Source organism: Oryx dammah, unplaced genomic scaffold, assembly GCF_014754425.2.
Source record: "Oryx dammah isolate SB20612 unplaced genomic scaffold, SCBI_Odam_1.1 HiC_scaffold_14, whole genome shotgun sequence".
In the NCBI taxonomy this organism is placed as follows: Eukaryota; Metazoa; Chordata; class Mammalia; order Artiodactyla; family Bovidae; genus Oryx; species Oryx dammah.
The window spans coordinates 41,003,331-41,026,322 of NW_024070198.1; the positions used below are offsets into that span (position 1 = coordinate 41,003,331).

Consider the following 22,992-nt stretch of genomic DNA (forward strand, 5'->3'; position numbering starts at 1 on the left):
TTTTTTTAAATGACACTGAAAGCACTGTTATGTAATGAACCTCTCCATCCAAAAAAAAGACTGGAGGAAAAGCAGAGAGTGTTTTTTTGTTTTGTTTTTTCTTTTTCTTTTTTCTGTTTTTTTTTTTGGGGGGGGGGAGCGGGGGGAGAGGGAACCGTCATGTTTACTGGCTGATCCAGAGCCTTCCACACAGAAGGATGCTGACAGGTTCTGGTTATACTGCAGCCTCAGAGTAGCCCTGGGCTTACTTTGCTGTGTGTCTTTAGGCAATTTGAGTCACCTCTCTGTTTTTCCTCATTGTCTGTAAAGGTGACTGTCAGAATCAAACCACCTTTGGGGCTTGTTACCCAAAAAGAGCAAAGGAATAATTTAAAACCACTCAGTCAATGATGTCAAATGAGAATAACCATCAGGAGAAAGATTTGCTCTGGGTCCCATCTGGAGGAAGTGAGAGCTCTCCGCTTTAGTGGTCTGATCTCTGAGCTAGGATTTTCAGGTCAAACACAAGACATTAAGTTTGAATTTCAGATAAACAAAGGAATATTTTTCTTAAGTTTAAATATGTCCAGTCTAGAATCTTCTAGGATTCTGGAGCTGGAGACCCTTCTAGACTCTCTAGCCAGGGACAACAAGCTCAAATGTCCAGAGAGATCAGGCAAATGACATCTGGTGAAATCTCCCTATTTTTAAATGTTAGCCACCCATTCAGTTAAAAATAAAACCCACTGTGTGGACAAAAGGAAATAGCTCTGGCCAGTTTATAAACTACGACGATGCCAAAGCCTTTCAACCATTGTAAAGATGAGGAAATGCGGCCCTGGGAAGACAGGTGTCAGCAAGGCGACCCAGCTAAGGTTTCTCAAAAGATAACAGAACAGTCATCTTGGAAATGCTGAAAGACAAGCAGCCTGAAAGAGCCAGGGTGGGACCATTCCATGAAGTCTAAAGAGCATTTTCCTCTCTATCAGCTTAGAGGACTCTGAGAACATTTTGGAAGGTGAGCAGTTGAGGTCACTGAGCATCAGAAGGGTAGAGTCTCACTAAGGTCACACAGGGGAATGTCCACAGGTAAGTCTAGGGCTATTTTTAACTCCACCTCTGATTCAGATGAGATAATACCTAAGTTCCCTCAAGGATCCTAAGGAAGGCAAACTCCAAATCTGGTTCTCTGCCTCATAAACCGAATTGAGTCAGGAGGCCAGGCCAAGTGCTGAGACTTTTGACTCAGTTCACAAATAAAGAAGGGGTTAAGTCGTCAAGGTTCCATCCGTGTCACCAGGCTCGTCCGCAGGCACCTTGTGCCTTTTGTCCCAGCAGCTTGATTTGTCTCTTGGACATCTTCACATAAGGAAGGATGTTCTGAAAGGTGTTGCTAAAGATTTTGATGGGGGAAGGATGTGATCTAAGGCTGGGCAGGAGAGGGAAAGGAAGAAGGACACAAACGGAACAAATATTTATCGAGAGCCTAATGTGTGCCATGTGCTGCGAAAGCCGTGGCATGTAATCCTTTGCCAGCTCTTTGCGTGCCTGAATGATTTTTTTCCCCCCTCAGGTTTCAGCTCAAAGTTCACTTCCTCAGAGAGCTTTCCCTGACCATCCGGTCCAAAGAACCTCTCCGTCTCCCCCATCGCTCTCTTTTTAAATATATAATTTTATTTGTTTATTTTTGGCTGTGCTGGGTCTTCCTTTTCTCTAGCTGAGGCAAGTCGGGACTGCTCTCCGGTTGCTCTGTGCAGGCTTCTCATTTCAGTGACTTCTCTTGTGGAGTGGAGCAAGGGCTCTATAGCCTGAGGGCTTCAGTAGCACGTGGGCTCTAAAGCACAGGCCTAACTGCTGAGAAACTCGTCCCAACTATCTCTTTAATTTGCTTGGTTTCTCCATTTCCTAAACAGCTGTGTTTATCCTACAGGTTTAAGGACTAGCTACTAACCGCAGGCTCCCTGAGGGCAGGACGACCCTCAAGCGTGTGCCTAATGCCTCTCAAGGGATTTGGCATGGCATGGTAGGTTTACGAATAAATATTTATGATAAGACATCTATGTTCCAGCCCGACAACTAACTGAATATCGACTAACTGAATTTTGACTAATCATTCTTTAAGTTTCCCTAAGCCTCCTGTCCTACTAAGTAGGAGGCGGAGCTAGTTCTAGGGAGAGAGAAATTGTTAGGAGAAAAAAGAATTGGTATGAAGAGCTGGTAAAGCATTTTTTCCCTCAGGTCACCCAGCAGCCTGTGAATTTTACATTTCCCGGACTGATTTATGGGATTGCTTGCAAACAAATTGTCTGCCGCGAATGAAGCCTATTTTTAAAGATTCCTGTGCCTGGAATTTCTCGGCGGTGACACAAGAGAACCCTGAGCTCCACTAGCGAGCCAAGCCGCGCGTTCCTCCAAAACTACGGATCCCAGGATGCAACGCAGCGCGAGGGCCCAGAGCTCCGCGCGCGCCCCTCCCCTTGGAACCCAGGAGACGCCCAGAGCCCGGCCCGCCACGCCTCCGGGGGTCCGCGCGGTGCCTGCTGGGACTTGTAGTCCTCCCCCCGCCGGCTGGGAGTGCCCGCTCCGGAATCTCGGCCGCCGTCTGGGGGGCTGAAGCGGCGCGGGCACGCGTGCGCAGTGCGCGGGCGGGCCGTCGTGGGCGCCGCTCCCGGCAGCTGTGGGTGCGTGTGGGAGACCCCCCCTCCCCGCTCCCAGGACCGTGGCGGTGCGGGTGCTCCGGGGGCCGAGGGCCGCCCGTGAAGTTCGGCGTGAGGAGTGTGAGGAGCGGCGCCGGGGCAGGGGTGAGCGGGGCCGGGCTCCCGGAGCGCGGCGCCTACTGAAGCGAAAGCTGGGAGGCTTGAGGGGCCGGTGAGTGCGGGGCGACGGCGGCGGGCGGCGGCGCGGGGTTCCCGGCCCCCCGAGGCGCCTCCTCAGGCGGAGTCGGCCGGCCGGCCAGCGCGGCTGCACCTGGGCGAGGCCGCGGGGGGCCCGGGCTCACCTGCGCGCGCGAGGTCAGGGGCGGCGGGGGTCTCTCTTCCCGCGCAGCTCCCGAGCCCTCATTGTTTTCCTGACCTCGGCCCTCGGCGGCGTCCGGCCGAGGAGGGTGTGGGGAGCGCCCCGGGCGGCCGTCGCCGAGGAGCTCTGCGGTGGCTCGGTTCAGAAGTACCGTCGCGCCCTCGCCTCCCGGTTGGCCCAGCTGTCGGGGGTGGTGGTGGGGATTCCCGGCGGGCGACGCCTGTCGAGCGGGGGTGACTTTCGGGGCTGTGCCCACCCCCACCCCCCGGAGGGGGTGCTCAGCTGCTTGGGCACGGTTTTCTATTCTTTTTCCTGCGCTTTCGCTTTAGGACTCGCCGAGTCAGAAGTCGACTCCGCCCAGTGTCTCCCCGCCGGCATCCTGCAGTATTCGTGCTTTTTTTTACCCTCGCACCTTCGTGGTGCAATGACCATAGGGTGGAAAAAGTTGGAAGTGACTCGTCCAGGGTCACGCAGGTAGGACGGAGGAGGCGAAGCCAGGTCTTGAAACCTTAAGAGGCCAGCAGCTGCCAGTCGCACCGCTCTGGGACCTGCTTGAATGGTTTGTGGTTTCTTTCGAATGCTTTCTATTGACCGTCCTGGACAGACCATCAGAGGGGAGAGTGTTGTCATAATGAAAGTGGTGTTTGGTGGAATTCTAGTTGTGTTGTGCCCCACGGCAGAGCATCTGACCCCGCTGGGCACCTCAGCAATGAAACTAGATCGCTCTTGTTTGGGGGCAGATCTAAGAGGAAGTTATAGAAGATATAGGCAGGCAATTTGTGCCATTTTTTCCCCCTCCTATTTCACCTTCCAGTCTTATAATGCTTGTTTTCTTACTTTACGATTGATCGTTTTCAGTTTTGTTACGATTTTCTTTGCTTTAACGAACCCATTGCCGTTTGTGAATTAGTTTTTCAACTAGAAAAATCTTATTTCCTGTGTGCTTAATGACTGGAACCAATAGCGCACTATGCGGTTTATACTTTAAGTCTTTTATCCTGGAACTACTGATCAGTCGGCTTTATTTCCCCCAGGCACTCGGCTTCCAAACTTTCTGGGTTAGTTTAATGCCATTGAAATACTTCTCAGTAAAATTTGGGTACTCTTTTATATGATTCAGACAAAAACTTGAAAAAGTAATTTTGTAAAACTGTTTTTCTTTGCAAAAGACTTTGAAGAATTGTTATAAAAAATAGTAAGATTCTTTCTGAATAAAAAGCCTATTTTTTTCATACTCAAATTTTCATATTAACATGTTTGTGGCAAAAAATATTTCCCCAAAGAGTTTGTTTAAAATATTCCTTAATTTGGTCATGTCTCCCCAGGGGAAATGACATGTTAGAATATTTGTAGATTTAAACAAGAATATTTAAGCTTAGCAGAATTTGAGTTAATAGTCAGTTTTGTAGAGCTGTAAACCCTACAGTGTATCTATTGACAGGGTTCTCTTGAAGCCTATACCCATATCAAAGGATATGGCCATGACTTTGTGGTAAGCAGAGGATAACTTTTGTGACATTGAGAAGACGTGATTTGTATGAAACTGCTTTCTACCTCACTTTATCTTGTTAATTAGTATTTTTATTGTTGCTTTGGGTAAACCCGGGAAGTAGCAGGTTTGTATCCCCCCTCTCCTAAGTTTTAGCAACATAGCAAAATAGGAAAGAACTGGTGTGTAAATTTGAGTTTGTCATAGATTAGGAGAGACAGTGAAACAGGATAAGTAAACAATTGTTAGGAAACTGCTATGAGTTCATAAGCCGGAAGGACCTTTTTAGAATTGTCTAAGGACATTAAGAATAGCATTGAGTTATTTTCTTTAAAAAGTCACTGTGGGCAATACTCACAGGTTGATTGTTAATATATAGGATGTGATATTGAAGACTCCTTGAAAAGTACTTGGGAAAGGTGGAAACATTTTATCTTTTTATAGGGCTGTTCTCTCAAAAAACATTTAATGCACCTTAAAAAAATAAGACTTTTACTTAAGCCTGAAAGTTTTTACATCCCTACTGCCAAACCCACAGTTACTTCTGCTGATGACAGTTTGTAATCCAGAATAAAATCTGTGAAGTAATTTATTAGTGTAATTTAACTTGGGCTTTCACATTGATGCACTGCTTGATGTTAAATATTCTTGTTTAAATAACTGTCATTTAAGAATGAGGGAGATAAATAGTTTTCTGAACAAAATGTAGTAATTAGTCAGATGTGACAGTAGTTATATTCTGCTTTTATAAGAAAACTCCAAGTTCTGTGGCAGTAACTGCCAAAGTTGTGCACTGAGGTAATATACAAATATTGCTTTTTTACATGCTTGAGCATTTTACTTTTGATAATAATTAAAATTTGATTTAAAATTTCAAAATGATTCGCCTCACATTTAGATCTACAGTAATACAATAAAATGGCTTTGGTAGGAGATAAATATGAAAATTTAGCTTTACTTCTTTTGAGCATTTGTAAGTCTATAGCATTTGGAAAAGTATTGACTGGTATCAGGAAAGAGTTCTTAGAGTAGAAACTTTCTGTGGCTTTAGACACTTGTCTGTAATGCTTAATTATTTTTAGAAACATAAAAGTGTAGGATTTTTCAAATATAAAAATAAAAATTGTTGGTATTTGCTATAGCCATAGGACTTTGTTGTGCTTAATGGGGAACACCAAACCATTTGAGTGATTTCTTTTCCTAGCAGCTGCTGTATGATAAAGAACTTGTGAGTTTGTAATTCCTAGAAGATATTTAAGCAAACATGTGTTTGCTGTTTATTTTGGTAAGCCTTTGATTAGCTGAGTTGCTTTGATTCAGGAAGATGGTATTTTGAGGATTTTATATTGTAAACGTTCTTTGAACTGGAATTTCTGTTGAATATAAAGGAAAATCAAAGTCATTTAGGATGTTTTTTAACACTAAAGTCTACTTAAGTCATGAGAGTTTTAAAAATATTGAAGTCTTATTTTTTCCTTCATGAAACTCTTATCAGATTTATCAGTCTGAGAGTTTTATTGTTCAAAAAGTTGTGGTTTTACTCTGTTGGGCAACCTCGCCTTTAATAGTTTAACCATTGAGATCTGGATTCTGGATTCAGGAAGTTTAACCTCTTTCTGAAGAAAGGAGAGTCACAGACACTTAGAATTGGAAGCACTCTCAGAGGACTTCTAATGTAGTGTCTTACCGGGTACAGTAAATCCCCCTTGGGAATTTCCACATCAGGTGTGCCTCTCATTAGTGAGGGCAGTGATGCTGTTCCCTGTGTCCTCAGGTTATTGAGCAGTCTGAGCTTGGTGAGAACCAGACTTAAGGCTTAATATTTTTTACCGTTGACTGCTTTCAACCATGCTTTGTTGGATCTTCCCTCTTGCTACCTCATGACTCCATGGGCAAGTGGTAGCTTTTCTATCATTTATAGCTTTTAAAAGCTCCAGTCTAATCTGTTTCAGTTTAGACCTTCAGTCTATGAAAGCCCCTCTTCTCCTTTACCCCAGTATCTGGCCACTTCATCCCCGAAGCACTAGCAGTGGGGAGGTGGTGTTGCATGCTCCCTGGATACCTATTTTTCCTCTTTGTCGGTCTATTTGGACAGGGACTAGTTAGAAGAAAAATGGGAAAAGGCAGCTATTTCTCACCATCTTAATAAAGCTCTCTCTTGGTTAACAATGGCAGGCTGTTAATGTTGACTGGTAGGCTTCCAAACGGGAAATTTTGGTGAGATCTTGCAGGGAAACTCCCCACTGCACAGTCCCTGGATATGAAATTTGCTGTGGGTAGACCTTTACCAACCTACACTCTGTCCTCCTTGTTCCTGTCCTCTCAGGCTGCCCGCTGATTGGCATGAGTGTTTGGGGATGAGGTAGGTTTCACTCTGCCACCCAGATTTTTTGATAACAGAAAGACAAGTCCAGCTACATTCTGTAATTTTCACTTAACTCACTGGAAGCTTATTTCCTTTTGATGTCAGATGGCAGCATGCAGGCTGCTTAAGTCTGCTCCCTTTCTGTGCGCTGCCTGCCATTTCTCAGCAATTCTCTTTGTCCCCCTGCTCACACAGGGGGACAGTAACTCAGTCTCCCTCATAAGCCGACGTTGAACTGGAGAATGAGGTGACGCTCTCTTCTCCTCGTGGGCGCTTCTAATCTTGGTGAATGATTCTCTTGGGGCCCCCTTCCACAGTTTGTGGGTAGACAGCATTTTCATTTCCCCGTGTTCTTCCTGAACACTTGGAATACTTTACATTTTTTCCCGTCTTCTGTGAACTGATTGTATAGAGTGGAATGATGGTAAGGCATTGGTTAGAGTACCACAGCCCTGAGTTGTATGTGTGTGTGGGGGCGGGTGTTGGTGCCAGACTTCACGGATGTTTGATCCTTGATGTGTATATATCTTTGGCTTTGTGTTTGTCAGCAGTTTTGGGACAAGACTACTTCCACTCAACTTCAAATCAGCAAACAGTACTGAAATCCTGTGGGCCTCATGAAGTTTCACTGTGCAGAATTTAATTTTTCTTTTCTTTCTTTCTGATTTTTGTTTTGTTTTTATTTTTTACTCACTTCATGGTTCCTGACTGATGAAGTGTTTTCAACTGTGTGCGTCAATTTATGAGTGTTTGTATGCTCTAACCACTCCTAAGAGCACAAGTAAATCTGAAGGATAGACTTTGTGGTGGTTTTAATAATACACTTTTATCTGTTCCATCATCTAAGCAAATCAGTTAAATCTAAACAACTTCTCATCAGATGAGGAAAAAGGAGCTTTCTGTTTGGAAACTTAAATGTTAATATTTGATGCAATGATTATGGATTCCTTAATATTTCATTCAGCAGATTGTTACTTAGTCCCTTCCATATTCCAGCCACTGTTTTAAGCACTGGAAAAGCAATAGTAAATAGGAAAAATAAAAATGTTGCTGTCATGAAGCCTACTTTCCAGTGTCGGGAAACAGACAAGAAATAGATAAATAAATAAATGATATTGTTTGTTAGCAATAAATACTAAGAAGAAGAATGAAGCAGGGAAGGGAGATGGGAAGTGGCAGGACAATTTGGAGCATTTTCAGTTTTCGATAGGATGTCAAGAAGGCTTCACTGAGAGAGTGATATTTGAGTGAAAAGGCTCTGAGTGGGGAGCTTGTCTAGTGTAGTAGGCATCCAGTGGCCAGATGTGTATCTAATCAAGGGGGGTTGGGACAGGTTGAGTAGGGTAGGTGAAGCCTGTGTATCTTTGTAAGAGCTTTGGTTTTCACTTTGAATGCGATGGGATTGAATTAAAACAATGATTCTTAATCCTGGCCAAACATGGGAATTATTGGGGGAGCTTTAAAAATGTACCGATGATTAGATCCCATCTCCAGAGTTTCTGATTTAGTTGGTCTGGATGCTCTAGTCTAGGCATCAGGTAATTCTAATAAGCAGCTGAAGTTGCAGAGTTTTTTTGAGCAGAGTGACATACAGTATTGAAGAGCATGGGCTTTAGAGCCATATTCCCCTGGTTTGGATCCTGGCTCTGCTACTTCTTAATCGTGTGACCTTGGCCAAGTTATTTTTAAAACCTTCTGTACTTTGGAAGAGATCTTAGAGAAAGGAATTCCCTGGAGGTCCAATGGTTAGGACTCCACACTTCCACTGTAGGGGGCCTGGGTTCAATCCCTGGTCATGGAACTAAGAGACTCTTGGAACTCTGCTCAATGTTACTTGGCAACTTGCATGAGAGAGGAGTTTAGGGGAGAATGAATACATGTATATGTATGGCTGAGATCCTTTGCTGATCACCTGAAACTGTCATATCGTTGTTAATCAGCTATATCCCAATACAAAATAAAAAGTTAAACAAAAAATTCTTTGGTTTTCTCATCTGTAAAATTGTTGTTATAAGGATTAAATCAAATGAATGTTTACTTGCAAATATTGAATAAACACTTGACTATGTGTTTTAATGAGATCACTGACAGCTTTATGAAGAATGGAGTGAAGCGGGAGCCCTTGGAATAATCCAGCTGAGAGGTAATGGTAGCTTGGGCCAGAATGGCAGCAATGCATCTGGTGAGAAGTGGTGGGATTCTGGCTGTATTTAGAAGATGGAGCAAATAGGATTTTCTTATGGATTGGACATGGAACGAGAGAAGTCTTGATCCAGTGTGACTCCAAATTTTGCCTGAACAGCTGGAAGAAGTGAGTGGCTGTTCACTGAGATGGGAAGGACAGAGGGGAACAGATTGCTGAGAGGGTATATCTGCACCCAGTTTGTTAAGCGTGAGATGCCTCCACTGTCTCCTGAAGTTTGCTCAAATTCATGTCCATGGAGTCAGTAATGCTATCCAACCATCTCATCCTCTGCCACCCTCTTCTCCTTTTGTCTTCAATCTTCCCCAGCATCGGCCTCTTTTACACTGAGTCAGCAGCTCTTTGCATCACGTGGCCAAAGTATTGGAGCTTCAGATTCAGCATTAGTCCTTCTGGTGAATATTCAGGGTTGATTTCCTTTAGGATGGACTGGTTGGATCTCCTTGCAGTCCAAAGGACTCTCAAGAGTCTTCTCCAATACCACAGTTCAAAATCATCAATTCTTCAGCACTCAGCTTTCTTTATGGTCCAACTCTCACATCCATACCTGACTACTGGGAAAATCATAGCTTTGACTATACAGACCTTTCTCAGCAAAGTGATGTCTCTGCTTTTTAATATGTTGTCTAGGTTTGTCATGCCAGTCCATTTTAGCTTGCTGATTACTAAAATGTCAATGTTCACTCTTGCCGTCTCCTCTTTGACCACTTCCAATTTGCCTTGACTCATGGACCTAACATTCCAGGTTCCTATGCAATATTGCTCTTTACAGCATCGGACTTTGCTTCTGTCACCAGTCACATCCATAACTGGGTGTTGTTTTTGCTTTGGCTCTGTCTCCTCATTCTTTCTGGGGTTATTTCTCCACTGATCTCCAGTAGCATAATGGGCACCTACCGACCTGGGGAGTTCATCTTTCAGTGTCCTATCTTTTCACCTTTTCATACTGTTCATGGGGTTCTCGAGGCAGGAATACTGAAGTGGTTTGCCATTCCCTTCTCCAGTGGACCACATTCTATCAGAACTCTGTACCATGACCCGTCTGTCTTGGGTGGCCCTACATGGCATGGCTCATAGTTAATCATTGAGTTAGACAAGGCTGTGCTCCATGTGATCAGATTGGTTAGTATTCTGTGATTGTGGTTTTCAGTCTTTCTGCCCTCTGATGGAGAAGGATAAGAGGCTTATGGAAGCTTCTTGATGGGAGAGAATGACTGAGGGGGAAACTGGGTCTTGTTCTGATGGGCAGGAATCATTTTAGGAATCAGCAAACTAAAATGGACTGGAATGGGTGAATTTAACTCAGATGACCATTATATCTATTACTGTGGGCAAGAATCCCTTAGAAGAAATGGAGTAGCCATCATAGTCAACAAAAGAGTCCAAAATGTAGTATTTGGATGCAAAGTCAAAAATGACAGAATGATCTCTGTTCATTTCCAAGGCAAACCATTCAATATCACGGTAATCCAAGTCTATGCCCCGACCAGTAATGCTGAAGAAGCTGAAGTTGAACAGTTCTATGAAGACCTCCAAGACCTTCTAGAACTAACACCCCAAAAAGGTGACCTTTTCATTATAGGGGACTGGAATGCAAAAGTAGGAAGTCAAGAAACACCTGGAGTAACAGGCAAATTTGGCCTTGAAGTACAGAATGAAGCAGGGCAAAGACTAATAGAGTTTTGCCAAGAGAATGCACTGGTCATAGCAAACACCCCCTTCCAACAACACCAGAAAAGACTCTACACATGGACATCACCAGATGGTCAATACCAAAATCAGATTGATTATATTGTTTGCAGCCAAATATGGAGAAGCTGTATATAGTCAGCAAAAACAAGACCGGGAGCTGACTGTGGCTCAAATCATGAACTCCTTATGGCCAAATTCAGACTTAAATTGAAGAAAGTAGGGAAAACCACTGGACCCTTCAGGTATGACCTAAGTCAAATCCCTTACAATTATACAGTGGAAGTGACAAACAGATTCAAGGGACTAGATCTGATAGAGTGCCAAAGAACGATGGACGGAGGTTCATGACAGGAGACAGGTATCAAGACTGCCCCCAAGAAAAAGAAATGCAAAAAGGCAAAATGGTTGTCTGAGGAGACCTTACAAATAGCTGTGAAAAAAAGACAAGCAAAAGCGAAGGAGAAAAGGAAAGATATACACGTTTGAATGCAGAGTTCCAAAGACTAGTAAGGAGAGATAAGAAAGTCTTCCTCAGTGATCAGTGCAAAGAAATAGAGGAAAACAATAGAATGGAAAAGATTAGAGATCTCTTCAAGAAAATTAGAGATTCCAAGGGAACATTTCATGCAAAGATGGGCACAATAAAGGACAGAAATGGCATGGACCTAACAGAAGCAGAAGATACTAAGAAGAGGTGGCAAGACTACAGGGAAGAGCTATACAAAAAAGATCTTCACGACCCAGATGATCACGATGGTGTGATCACTCACCTAGAGCTAGACATCTGGAATGTGAAGTCAAGTGGGCCTTAGGAAGCATCACTAAGAACAAAGCTACTGGAGGTGATGGAATTCCGGTTGAGCTATTTCAAATCCTAAAAGATGATGCTGTGAAAGTGCTGTACTCAATATGCCAGCAAATTTGGAAAACTCAGCATTGGCCACAGGACTGGAAAAGGTCAGTTTTCATTCCAATCCCAAAGAAAGGCAGTGCCAAAGAATGCTCAAACTATTGCACAGTTGCACTCATCTCACACACTAGTAAGATCAGTTCAGTTCAGTCGGTCAGTCATGTCCGACTCTTTGCGACCCCATGAATCACAGCACGCCAGGCCTTCCTGTCCATCACCAACTCTCGGAGTTTACTCAAACTCATGTCCATCGAGTCGGTAATGCCATCCAGCCATCTCATCCTCTGTTGTCCCCTTCTCCTCCTGCCCCCAGTCCCTCCCAGCATCAGGGTCTTTTCCAGTGAGTCACTCTTCGCATGAGATGGCCAGAGTATTGGAGTTTCAGCTTCAGCATCAGTCCTCCAAAGAACCCCCAGGCCTGGATCTCCTTTAGGATGGACTGGTTGGATCTCCTTGCAGTCCAAGGGACTCTCAAGAGTCTTCTCCAACACCACATTTCAAAAGCATCAATTCTTTGGCACTCAGCTTTCTTCACAGTCCAATTCTCACATCCATACATGACCACTGGAAAAACCATAGCCTTGACTAGATGGACCTTTGTTGGCAAAGTAATATCTCTGCTTTTCAATATGCTATCTAGGTTGATTGGAGAAAGAAATGGCAACCCACTCCAGTATTCTTGCCTAGAAAATCCCATGGATGGAGGAGCCTGGTGTCCATGGGGTCGCAAAGAGTCGGACACGACTGAGCGACTTCACTATCTAGGTTGGTCATAACTTTCCTTCCAAGGAGTAAGTGTCTTTTAATTTCATGGCTGCAATCACCATCTGCAGTCATTTTAAAGCCCCCCAAAATAAAGTCTGACACTGTTTCCACTGTTTCCCCATCTATTTGCCATGAAGTGATGGGACCGGATGCCATGATCTTCGTTTTCTGAATGTTGGGTTTTAAGCCAACTTTTTCACTGTCCTCTTTCAGTTTCATCAAGAGGCTTTTTAGTTCCTTTTTACTTTCTGCCATAAGGGTGGTGTCATCTGCATAACTGAGGTTATTGATATTTCTCCCGGCAGTCTTGATTCCAGCTTGTGCTTCTTCCAGCCCAGCGTTTCTCATGATGTATTCTGCATATACATTAAATAAGCAGGGTGACAATATACAGCCTTGACCTAGTCCTTTCCTTATTTGGAACCAGTCTGATGTTCCATGTCCAGTTCTAACTGTTGCTTCCTGACCTGCATATAGGTTTCTCAAGAGTAAAGTAATGCTCAAAATTCTCCAAGCCAGGCTTCAATAGTATGTGAACTGTGAACTTCCAGATGTTCAAGCTGGATTTAGAAAAGGCAGAGGAACCAGAGATCAAATTGCCAACATCTGCTGGATCATGGAGAAAGCAAGAGAGTTCCAGAAAAACATCTATTTCTGCTTTATTGACTATGCCAAAGCCTTTGACTGTGGATCACAAAAAACTGTGAAAAATTCTGAAAGAGATGGGCATACCTGACCACCTGATCTGCCTCTTGAGAAACCTATATGCAGGTCAGGAAGCAATAGTTAGACCTGGACATGGAACAACAGACTAGTTCCAAATAGGGAAAGGAGTACATCAAGGCTGTATATTGTCACCCTGCTTATTTAACTTATATGCAGAGTACATCACGTGAAATGCCTGGCTGGATGAAGCACAAGCTGGAATCAAGATTGCTGGGAGAAATATCAATAACCTCAGCTATGTAGATGACACCACCCTTATAGCAGAAAATGAAGAAGAACTAAAGAGCCTCTTGATGAAAGTGAAAGAGGAGAGTGAAAAACCTGGCTTAAAGCTCAACATTCCGAAAACTAAGATCATGGCATCCGGTCCCATCACTTCATGGCAAATAGATGGGAAACAGTGGAAACAGTGTCAGACTTTATTTTGGGGGGCTCCAAAATGACTGCAGATGGTGACTGCAGCCATGAAATTAAAAGACACTTGCTCCTTGAAAGAAAAGTTATGACCAACCTAGACAGCATATTCAAAAGCAGAGACATTACTTTGCCAACAAAGGTCTGTCTGGTCAAAGCTATGGTTTTTCCAGTAGTCATGTATGGATGTGAGAGTTGGACCATAAGGAAAGCTGAGCGCTAAAGAATTGATGATTTTGAACTGTGGTATTGGAGAAGACTCTTGAGAGTCCCTTGGACTACAAGGAGATCCAACCAGTCCATCCTAAAGGAAATCAGTCCTGAATATTCATTGGAAGCACTGATGCTGAAGCTGAAAGTCCAATACTTTGGCCACCTCATGCGAAGAACTGACTTATTGAAAAGACCCTGATGCTGGGAAAGATTGAAGGAGGGAGGAGAAGGGGACGACAGAGGATAATGAGGTTGAATGGCATCACCGACTCAATGGACATGAATTTGAGTAAACTCTGGGAGTTGGTCATGGACAGGGAGGCCTGGGGTGCTGCAGTCCATGGGTTCGCAAAGAGTTGGACATGACTGAGGGATTGAACTGAACTGAACTGAGGTTTGTCATAGCGTTCCATCATACTAATTCAGATGCATTGTGTAGAATTTTTCCTTTTGTGTTGCATTTGTATATTTTTTCTTTTACTGTGAAAATTCAGATTCCTAATAGCAAATAAAAATTGTTTTATTTTAAATATAATCATAGCATCAATATGTTTGCATTGTCCTATTGTTGAGGTACATGAAGTACTATCATTTAAATAAAAAAGTTTCAGAATTACAGTAGCAAGTAGGATTGTCAGTCATAGGAGAAATGCACATTTGATTTTGTTCAGTGATGCCAAATTCACCTTGGTAGGGCTGTACCATTCTGCATTCCCACCAGCAATTTAAGAGAGTTCCTATTTGCTCACAGCCTTACTATTATAGCGTATTATCAAACTTGAATTTTTGCCAGTCTCATAGATGAGAAATGGTATCTCTGTGCAGTATAGATTTTGGGGGGAACTTTTCTTTTTGTAATGAAGAGCTGTGAATATCCACAGAAGTAGACAGAATGGTATAACAAGTACCCAGCATTTAGCCCCAACAGATATCAACCTGGGCCATCCCTCCTTTATCCTTCCCTCCTTCCAGATTATTCAGGTAACACGTTGTGTGAATAAATATCTCTAGATTATAAGGATCCATTTTCTTAGTAATATAACCACAATGTCATTGCACTGGAAAAAAAAATTAGCTATTTCCTTAATATCTTGAGGCAGTATTCAAATATCCAGTTTCCTTAGATAAACCAGTGTTGTTATTAACAAGATTTAAATAAGGTCCACCTGTTGCTATTATGTCTTTTCAGCTCTTTTAGTCTATAGGCTCTTCCTCCAGTTTCTTTCCCGCTGCTCCTTTGAAATTTATTTCTGAAGAAACCAGGTTGTTTGTCCTGAGAAACTTCAAGAGTGTGAATTTTTTCTATTTGAATCTCTGATATAGTTGAACATGTTCTTTTCTCTGTCTTCTCTGTTTCCTATAAATTGGTAGTTAGATCTTGATTTGGGTATTTTTACACTTTTTTTCCCACATAAATGATAGATGGTATAAATTCCACAAGGAGGCACATGAAGTCTGTTGCCTTTTTTTGTGATGTCAATAGCAATGTCTGCTATATCTCTGTATGTTATTTTGGGATTTTGTTATATGAGTGAAGTTGAGCATCTCTTCATATATTTAAGGGTCATTTTTATGTTTTTCCTTGTGGAATATCTGTTCATGTCTTAACTGATTTTTCTATTGAAGTTTTGATATATTTCCCTTGACATTTTTTGCAAGCGAAATTTTAGGGAGATTAGCCTTTTGTCATGTAAGGTGCAAGTATTTTCCACTGATTTTGACTTACTATCAGGACTTGCCACACAGAATATTTTTTTTTTAATTATTTGTAGTCACATTTATCAGTGAATTTTTTGTTCTGGATTTAAAAAAAATTTTTGGAGTTAAAGCACATAAACTAAACTTTTAAAGTTAACAATTGATGAGTTTTGACCATATTGTTGCATGCATTACGAGTTCCTTTATATTGTAGAGTGCTATTCCATACTATAAATATACTGTTTTCAAAGTCTATTCACCTTTTGATGGACATTTGTGTTGTTTCTGGTTTGGAGCTATTATGAATAAAGCGGCTATGAATATTTATGAATTACTCTTTGTGTGAATATACTTTCATTTCTCTTGAGTAAATACTTAGGAATAGAATGGCTGGGTTAGGTGTATGTTTGGTTTTATTGCCAGAACTTTTCCCACAGTTCTTGTACCATTTTACATTCTCATCAGCAATACATAAATTCTGGATGCACCACACCTTTGACAATATTTGATGGTGTCAGTCTGTTTTAATTTTAGCCATTCTGGGTGAGTGTATATGTTTCAAGAACATATCACCATTACTGAGGATAATGCTACATACAGTGAATTTTACCCATTTTATTGTACAGTTCTATAAGTTTCGATGGATGCATGTAATTGTTTAAGCTGTACCACAGTCTAGATATGCAACATCTATGTTGCCAAAAAATTTTTTCTCTAGTGTTCTTTTGTAGTCACGCCTATCACAAGCCCTAGCAACTGTTGTCTGCTTTATATCACTGTAGGTTGTTTTTTTTTTTCCTTTGTATGCAGTACAGCTCACTCTGTGGTGTGTGAGCCTCCTATTTTTGATAAGTGCATGGTTGTGTGTCCTATCACAGTCATGATCAGAACAGTTTCGTCACTCCATAAATTACCCTTTGAAGTCAGCCACTGTCACTGATCTGTTCTCTGTCCCTGTAGCCTTGTGGTCTGACTTCTCTCACTTAGCAAAATGCATCTGGCATTTACACACATATATATCTCTGCTTTGTTCCTTTATTTTGCTAGGTAGTATTCACTGTATGGGATGTAACACAGTGTCTTCATTTACCAGTTAAAGAACATTTGGATTGTTTCTGCTTTTTGCCAATTATGAACAATGTCATTTTAAACATTTGCATATAGATGGGCTTTCCTGGTGGCTCAGCTGGTAAAGAATCTGCCTGCAGTGCAGGAGACTGGGTTCCATCCCTGGGTCGGGAAGATCCCCTGGAGAAGGAAAAGGCTACCCACTCCAGTATTCTGGCCTGGAGAATCCCATGGACTGCATAGTCCATGGGGTCTCAAAGAGTTGGACACAACTGAGCGACTTTCACTTTCACTTCACTTTGTGTAAACGTAAGATTGCGGTTCACTGGGATAAATGCCTAGGAGTGGGATTGCGGGGTGGTATTGTTAAGGGTAGGTATAACTTTCTAAGGAACTGCCAAAGTGTCTTCCCAAGTTGCTTTGCCACTTTGCATTCTCTTCAGTAATGTGAGACAGTGTTCATTTGCTTGACATTCTCGGCAGCATTAGGTATTGCCAGGGTTTTGTTTTTGTTGTAGCCATTCTAGTAGGTGGGCAGTGGTATCTCACAGGTGTTATTTGTAACATCTTCTTGACTAATGACGATGAGCATCTTCATATGCTTAGTTATTATTTGTATGTCTTTTCCCTTTTTATTATTTTTAAAAAACCATTGTCTTCTTTGTTGACTTGTCCAGATTTTTTTTGCCTATTTTCCAATTTCTTTGTTTGTCTTATTGTAATAGTTCCTTGCCTATTTTTGGATATGTGTTATGTGATAGATACATGTGTACTGAATATTTTCTCATGTTCTGCAGCTCTTCATTTGACTTCTTACTGGTGTCTTTCAAAGAGCAGTTTTTAATTTTTATTAAGTCCATTATATTAACCATGTCTATGGTTTAGCTCTTCATGTCTTACCTAAGAAATCTTTATCTAACCCTAAGGTCATGAAGACTTTCATTCATATATGTATATGTTCATGTATGTGTGTGCACGCTCAGTCGTGTCCGAGTCTGTGCAACCCCACAGACTGTAGCCCTCTCCTGTCCTTGGGATTTTCCTGGCAAGGATACTAGAGTGTGTTGCCGTTTCCTCCTCCAGGGGATCTGCCCAACTCAGGGATCCAACCCACATCTCCTGAATCTCCTGCATTGACAGGTGGATTCTTTATCACTGAGCTACCTGGGAATCCCATATATTCATAAAATATATATTGGTATATATTTTATATATGTGTATATATAAATGTATTAGAATTTTAATTGTATATTAGGTTTCCAATCCATTTCAAGTTAATTTTTTCCCACATGACTTACTAATTGTTCCAACATCATTTATTGAAGATGTTTGGAATTGCATTGACATCTGTTGAAAATCTGTTGACAGTATATATATGAGTCTGTTTCTGGATGATGTTCTGTTCCCTGTTTTTATTGTTATCTTTTTACCAATCTACACTATCTTTATTGCTGTAGCTCTATGGTTAGTCTTGAAATCAAGTAGTATAAGTCTGTTCTTTGGAAAATAGATTTAGCTTTTCTAGGTCTTTGCATTTCAATGTACAGAATAGAATCACCTCATCAGTTTTTATAAAATATCTTGGAATTTGACTGAAAGTATTGATAGTTCATTCCTTTCTGTGTCTGGATAATATTCCATTGTATGTATTATACATGTTGATGGACATGGGTTGTCCACTTTTTGGCTCTTGTTGTTAGTATTGCTGTCAATGTTCATGTATAAGTGAGTATAAGTTGAGTATAAGTGTAAGCATAAGTTCATGTATAAGTGTTTTACTTCTTTTGGATATATACCTGGGAGTGGAGATGCTGAGTCACATGGTAGTTCTGTGTTTAACTTTTGAAGACTCACCAAACTGTTTGATGCAGCTGTTGTGCCATTTACATTCCCACCAGCAATGTAGGAGGGTTCCAATTTCTCTACTTCCTTGCCGATACTTATTATTTTCCTCTCTTAATTATATCCATTCTAGTGGGTGTGAAGTGGTAGCTCATTGTGCTTTTGGTTTACGTTTCCCTAGTGACAGATAATTCGAGCATCTTTTTGTGTTCTGGTTGGCCATTTGCTTCTCTTCTTTGAGAGGAATGTCTTTTTAAGTCCTTTGTCCATTTTTAAACTGGATTTGTACTTTTGTTGTTGAGTTTAAGAGCTTTTTGGTATATTCTGGATATTAGACTGTGACTTCAAATATTTCTTCCCATTCTATAGGGTTTTGTTTCATTTTCCTGATGTCCTTTGATGCAAAAATTTTTTAAATTTTTGTGAAGTCCAATTTGTCTTATTTTTTCTTTTGTTGCTTGTGCTTTCAGTGTCATATATAAGAATTCATTGCCAAATCCAAGGTCACAGATTTTCTTCTGTTTTCCTAAAGTTTTGTAGTTTAGCTGTTATATTTTGATTAATTCATTTTGAGTTATTTTTTGTATATGGTGTAAGATATGAAAGTGAAAGTTGCTCAGTCATATCCGACTCTTGGTGACCCCATGGACTGTACAGTTCATGGAATTCTCCAGGCCAGAATACTGAAGTGGGTAACCTTTCCCTTCTCCAGGGGATCTTCCCAATCCAGGGATCAAACACAGGTCTCCCTCATTGCAGGTGGATTCTTTACCAGCTGAGCCACAAGGGAAGCCCAAGAATAATGGAGGAGGTAGCCTATCCCTTTCTCCAGCAGATCTTCCCAACCCAGGAATCGAACTGGGATCTCCTGCATTGCAGGCAGATTTCTTTTTTCTTTTTTAATTAATTTAATTGGAGGTTAATTACTTTAAAAAGCCTCTTGATGAAAGTGAAAGAGGAGAGTGAAAAAGTTGGCTTAAAGCTCAACATTCAGAAAATGAAGATCATGGCATCTGGTGCCATCATTTCATGGCAAATAGATGGGGAAACAGTGGGAACAGTGTCAGACTTTATTTTGGGGAGCTTCAAAATGACTGCAGATGGTGATTGCAGCCATGAAATTAAAAGACGCTTACTCCTTGGAAGGAAAGTTATGACCAACCTAGATAGCATATTGAAAAGCACAGATATTACTGTGCCAACAAAGGTCCATCTAGTCAAGGCTGTGGTTTTTCCAGTGGTCATGTATGGATGTGAGAGTTGGACTGTGAAGAAAGCTGAGCGCCGAAGAATTGATGCTTTTGAACTGTGGTGTTGGAGAAGACTCTTGAGAGTCCCTTGGACTGCAAGGAGATCCAACCAGTCCATTCTGAAGGAGATCAGCCCTGGGATTTCTTTGGATGGACTGATGCTAAAACTGAAAGTCCAATTCTTTGGCCACCTCATGCAAACAGTTGACTCATTGGAAAAGACACTGATGCTGGGAGGAATTGGGGGCAGGAGGAGAAGGGGATGACAGGATGAGATGGCTGGATGGCATCACCGACTTGATGGATATGAGTTTGAGTAAACTCCGGGAGTTGGTGATGGACAGGGAGGCCTGGCATGCTGCAATTCATGGGGTCACAAAGAGTTGGACATGACTGAGTGACTGAATTGAACTGAATTACTTTACAATATTGTGGTGGTTTTGGCCATCCATTGACAAGAATCAGCCATGGGTGGACATGTGTCCACCATCTGCAGGCAGATTCTTTACCAACTGAGCTCTCAGGGAAGCCCTGTAAGATAGGGGTCCAGTTTAATTCTAAAGCATATGAATAGGGCTTCCCTGGTGGCTCAGGTGGTAAAGAATCTACCTGCAATGCAGGAGACCTGGCTTCAATCCCTGGGTTGGGAAGATCCCCTGGAGGAGGGCATAGCAACGCTCTCCAGTATTCTTGTCTGGAGACAGAGGAGGAGTTACAAAGAGTCTGACATGACAGAGAGTAAAAAAATAAGTTTCGTATGAATAGCCAGTTGTCCCAGCCCTGTTTGTTAAAGAGGCTTTTCTTTCCCATTGAATGGTATTGACACCCTTGTTGAAAATCAGCCACAGATGTATAGGTTTGTCTCTGGACTCTTAATTCTGTTCCTTTGGCCTGTGTCTTTCTTCATAGCAGTATACCACACAAGTTGATAGTTTTTACCTGTTAATATGTGTTAGCATAGTGTGTTGATTTTTCAAGTTTGGTTACATTTTAGAAGTTTTTAAAAACTTTGGGTAAGTTTATTAAAAAATTATCTCCAAGTATCAGATTTATGGTAATACATGTATACAAATTAATGGATAGTTTTGTTTAAAAAATTTTGGTGTATTTCACCATTTCTCTAGCTGCATACAGATAAGTGATTTAGATAGGCAGTGTATCAGGGCATATTCTAACTGAATTTTCACCATGAGTTTAAGGAAGAACTAGTTACATAAATAATTCAATCTGTCACAAGATGTTGACACTGGCTCTAGAAGGACCAGAGTAAGAACAATCTAGAGATTTGCATCACATCAGGAGGGAATCACATATCTATAGTTCTAGAGAAAAATGGATGGAAACATTGCCTTTTACCCAAGTTATGGTTTTTAACTTTAATCAACACAACAAAAATTTCAGTCCTTCAGAATCAAAATATGATATTGCCTCTGAAGTTCCTTTTCATCTGTAACTTCTCTCTTCTCTCTTTTTCCTATAATAATTTATTTGCTGAATAAAATGGACTTTTGGTCCTAATGTTTTCCACTTTTGCTGATTGAATAACTGTGGTGCAGTTTGATATGTTCCTCTGTGGTCTTTATTTTCTATGCATTATGAGTTGACCTTACAGAAAGCTAAAGACTTGATCAGATTGAGATAAAACTTTTTTATATGCACTTCATTGCTGATGTTGTGTCTTCTGTTAGGAGGCACATAATACTTGCTTTACTGGTGACTCAGACAGTAAAGAATCCACCTGCAATGTGGCAGACCTGTATTTGATCCCTGGGTTGGGAAGAACCCCTGGAGGAGGGCATGGCAACCCACTTCAGTATTCTTGCCTGGAGAATCCCCATGGACAAGGAGCCTGGTGGGCTACAGTCCATGGTATTGCAAAAAGTCAGACATGACTGAGTTACTAAGCATAGAATACCTGCTTATCTCTCTTTTTATCATGTTAGCTTACTTTATTTTGATTCATTTTGGTTTAATAATTCTAAGGGTTTTGGATGGGAAGATTAAGATATAAACTCTAGAGTCCAAGAATCTTGGTTCATGTTTTGTTTCATTACCTACTAGTTCACAAATTTTGGAAAGTCACTTCCCCTACTCAGTGTTAAATTTCTTATCTGTTAACATGAAGAGGGGATGATGGTGCCTACTCATGGGGAAAAAAGTAAGTAAATTATTCAGCTGAGATGAATAGCTCTCTTTTGTCTCCATCAGTGTACAGTTGCATATAGTAACCACTCACAGTAAACTTAATTTCAGGTGACTTTTGCCCTTGCTTTTATGTATTCACATTAATCAGCTCCCAACTAATGTTGGAAGGTAGGCTCTTTGTTGAATAAACTGTACCATAGCATATTTTGTGCTTGAACTCCACTGAGAAGTACTTAAACTGCTAATTTTTTTTTACAGTGTAATGTTCAAGCCCAGAAATGCCTTATGTGGATCGTCAGAATCGCATTTGTGGTTTTCTAGACATTGAAGAAAATGAAAACAGTGGGAAGTTTCTTCGGAGGTACTTCATACTGGATACTAGAGAAGATAGTTTTGTATGGTACATGGATAATCCACAGGTTTGTAAAATCCAAAAGGTTCCCACTTCAAAAGCATATGGATTTTAATTATTAATTATTAAAGTATTTGACATACTATTCAGGTGTTAGGATTTGTCTTCCTAAACAACATATGTTTAAATTTATTTCTACTGACTACTTATTTCTACTATTCTTCTTGCCCTGTACCCCCAAATCCTACTGTGTTAAAGTTCAGAAGATGAAGCTCAGTTTATTTGATAAAAATTTAGGCATGTGTGTGTTTTTCCTTCCTTGGGAGAAACAACTCTAACTCTGGTAGAAGAGTTTTTGGATTATTTAGATTTAAGATACTGTCTCTAAGATAGAGACTACTGCTGCTCTGCTAAGTCGCTTCAGTCGTGTCCGACTCTGTGCGACCCCATAGATGGCAGCCTAGCAGGCTCCCCCGTCCCTGGGATTCTCCAGGCAAGGACACTGGAGTGGGTTGCCATTTCCTTCTCCAAGGCATGAAAGTGAAAAGTGAAAGTGAAGTTGCTTAGTCCCACTCTTCGCAACCCCATGGACTGCACCCTACCAGGCTCCTCCGCCCATGGGATTTTCCAGGCAAGAGTACTGTCTTCTGGTAAATAAGCTGCTTAACCAAGTTGACACTCTTGCACTTGTGTAGTCCTTTCATCTTTTAGTGTCAGATTTGAGTGACAGCCATTTGTGAATTTGTTGTTTTTTTTTTTGGTTACTTTCAAATTATTGGGGGCAGATGTCATCTGTTAAAAATTAGAATCCCATTTTTATGATCTGTGAGAGGCCTTGGCCTGGAGATCATCTGTTGAGTAGTTTT

At 41.4% G+C, this 22,992-nt stretch overlaps 1 protein-coding gene across 8 annotated transcripts in view; it reads left to right on the forward strand.

Moving 5' to 3' along the window:
* The first annotated feature begins 2,540 nt into the window (after window positions 1-2,540).
* Window positions 2,541-22,992, forward strand: part of PLEKHA1 (pleckstrin homology domain containing A1) — a 53,908-nt gene continuing 33,456 nt past the window's right edge. For 3 of the 8 annotated variants that reach the window (XM_040254941.1, XM_040254943.1, XM_040254938.1), the window contains exons 1-2: window positions 2,541-2,847; window positions 22,033-22,193. In XM_040254941.1, coding sequence (XP_040110875.1) covers window positions 22,053-22,193 — 141 coding nt within the window. In that variant the 5' untranslated portion in view covers window positions 2,541-2,847; window positions 22,033-22,052. Of the gene's footprint in view, window positions 2,848-3,237; window positions 3,554-22,032; window positions 22,194-22,992 lie in introns of those variants that run through there. The other 5 variants (XM_040254945.1, XM_040254940.1, XM_040254944.1 and 2 more) reach the window with 3 other exon arrangements.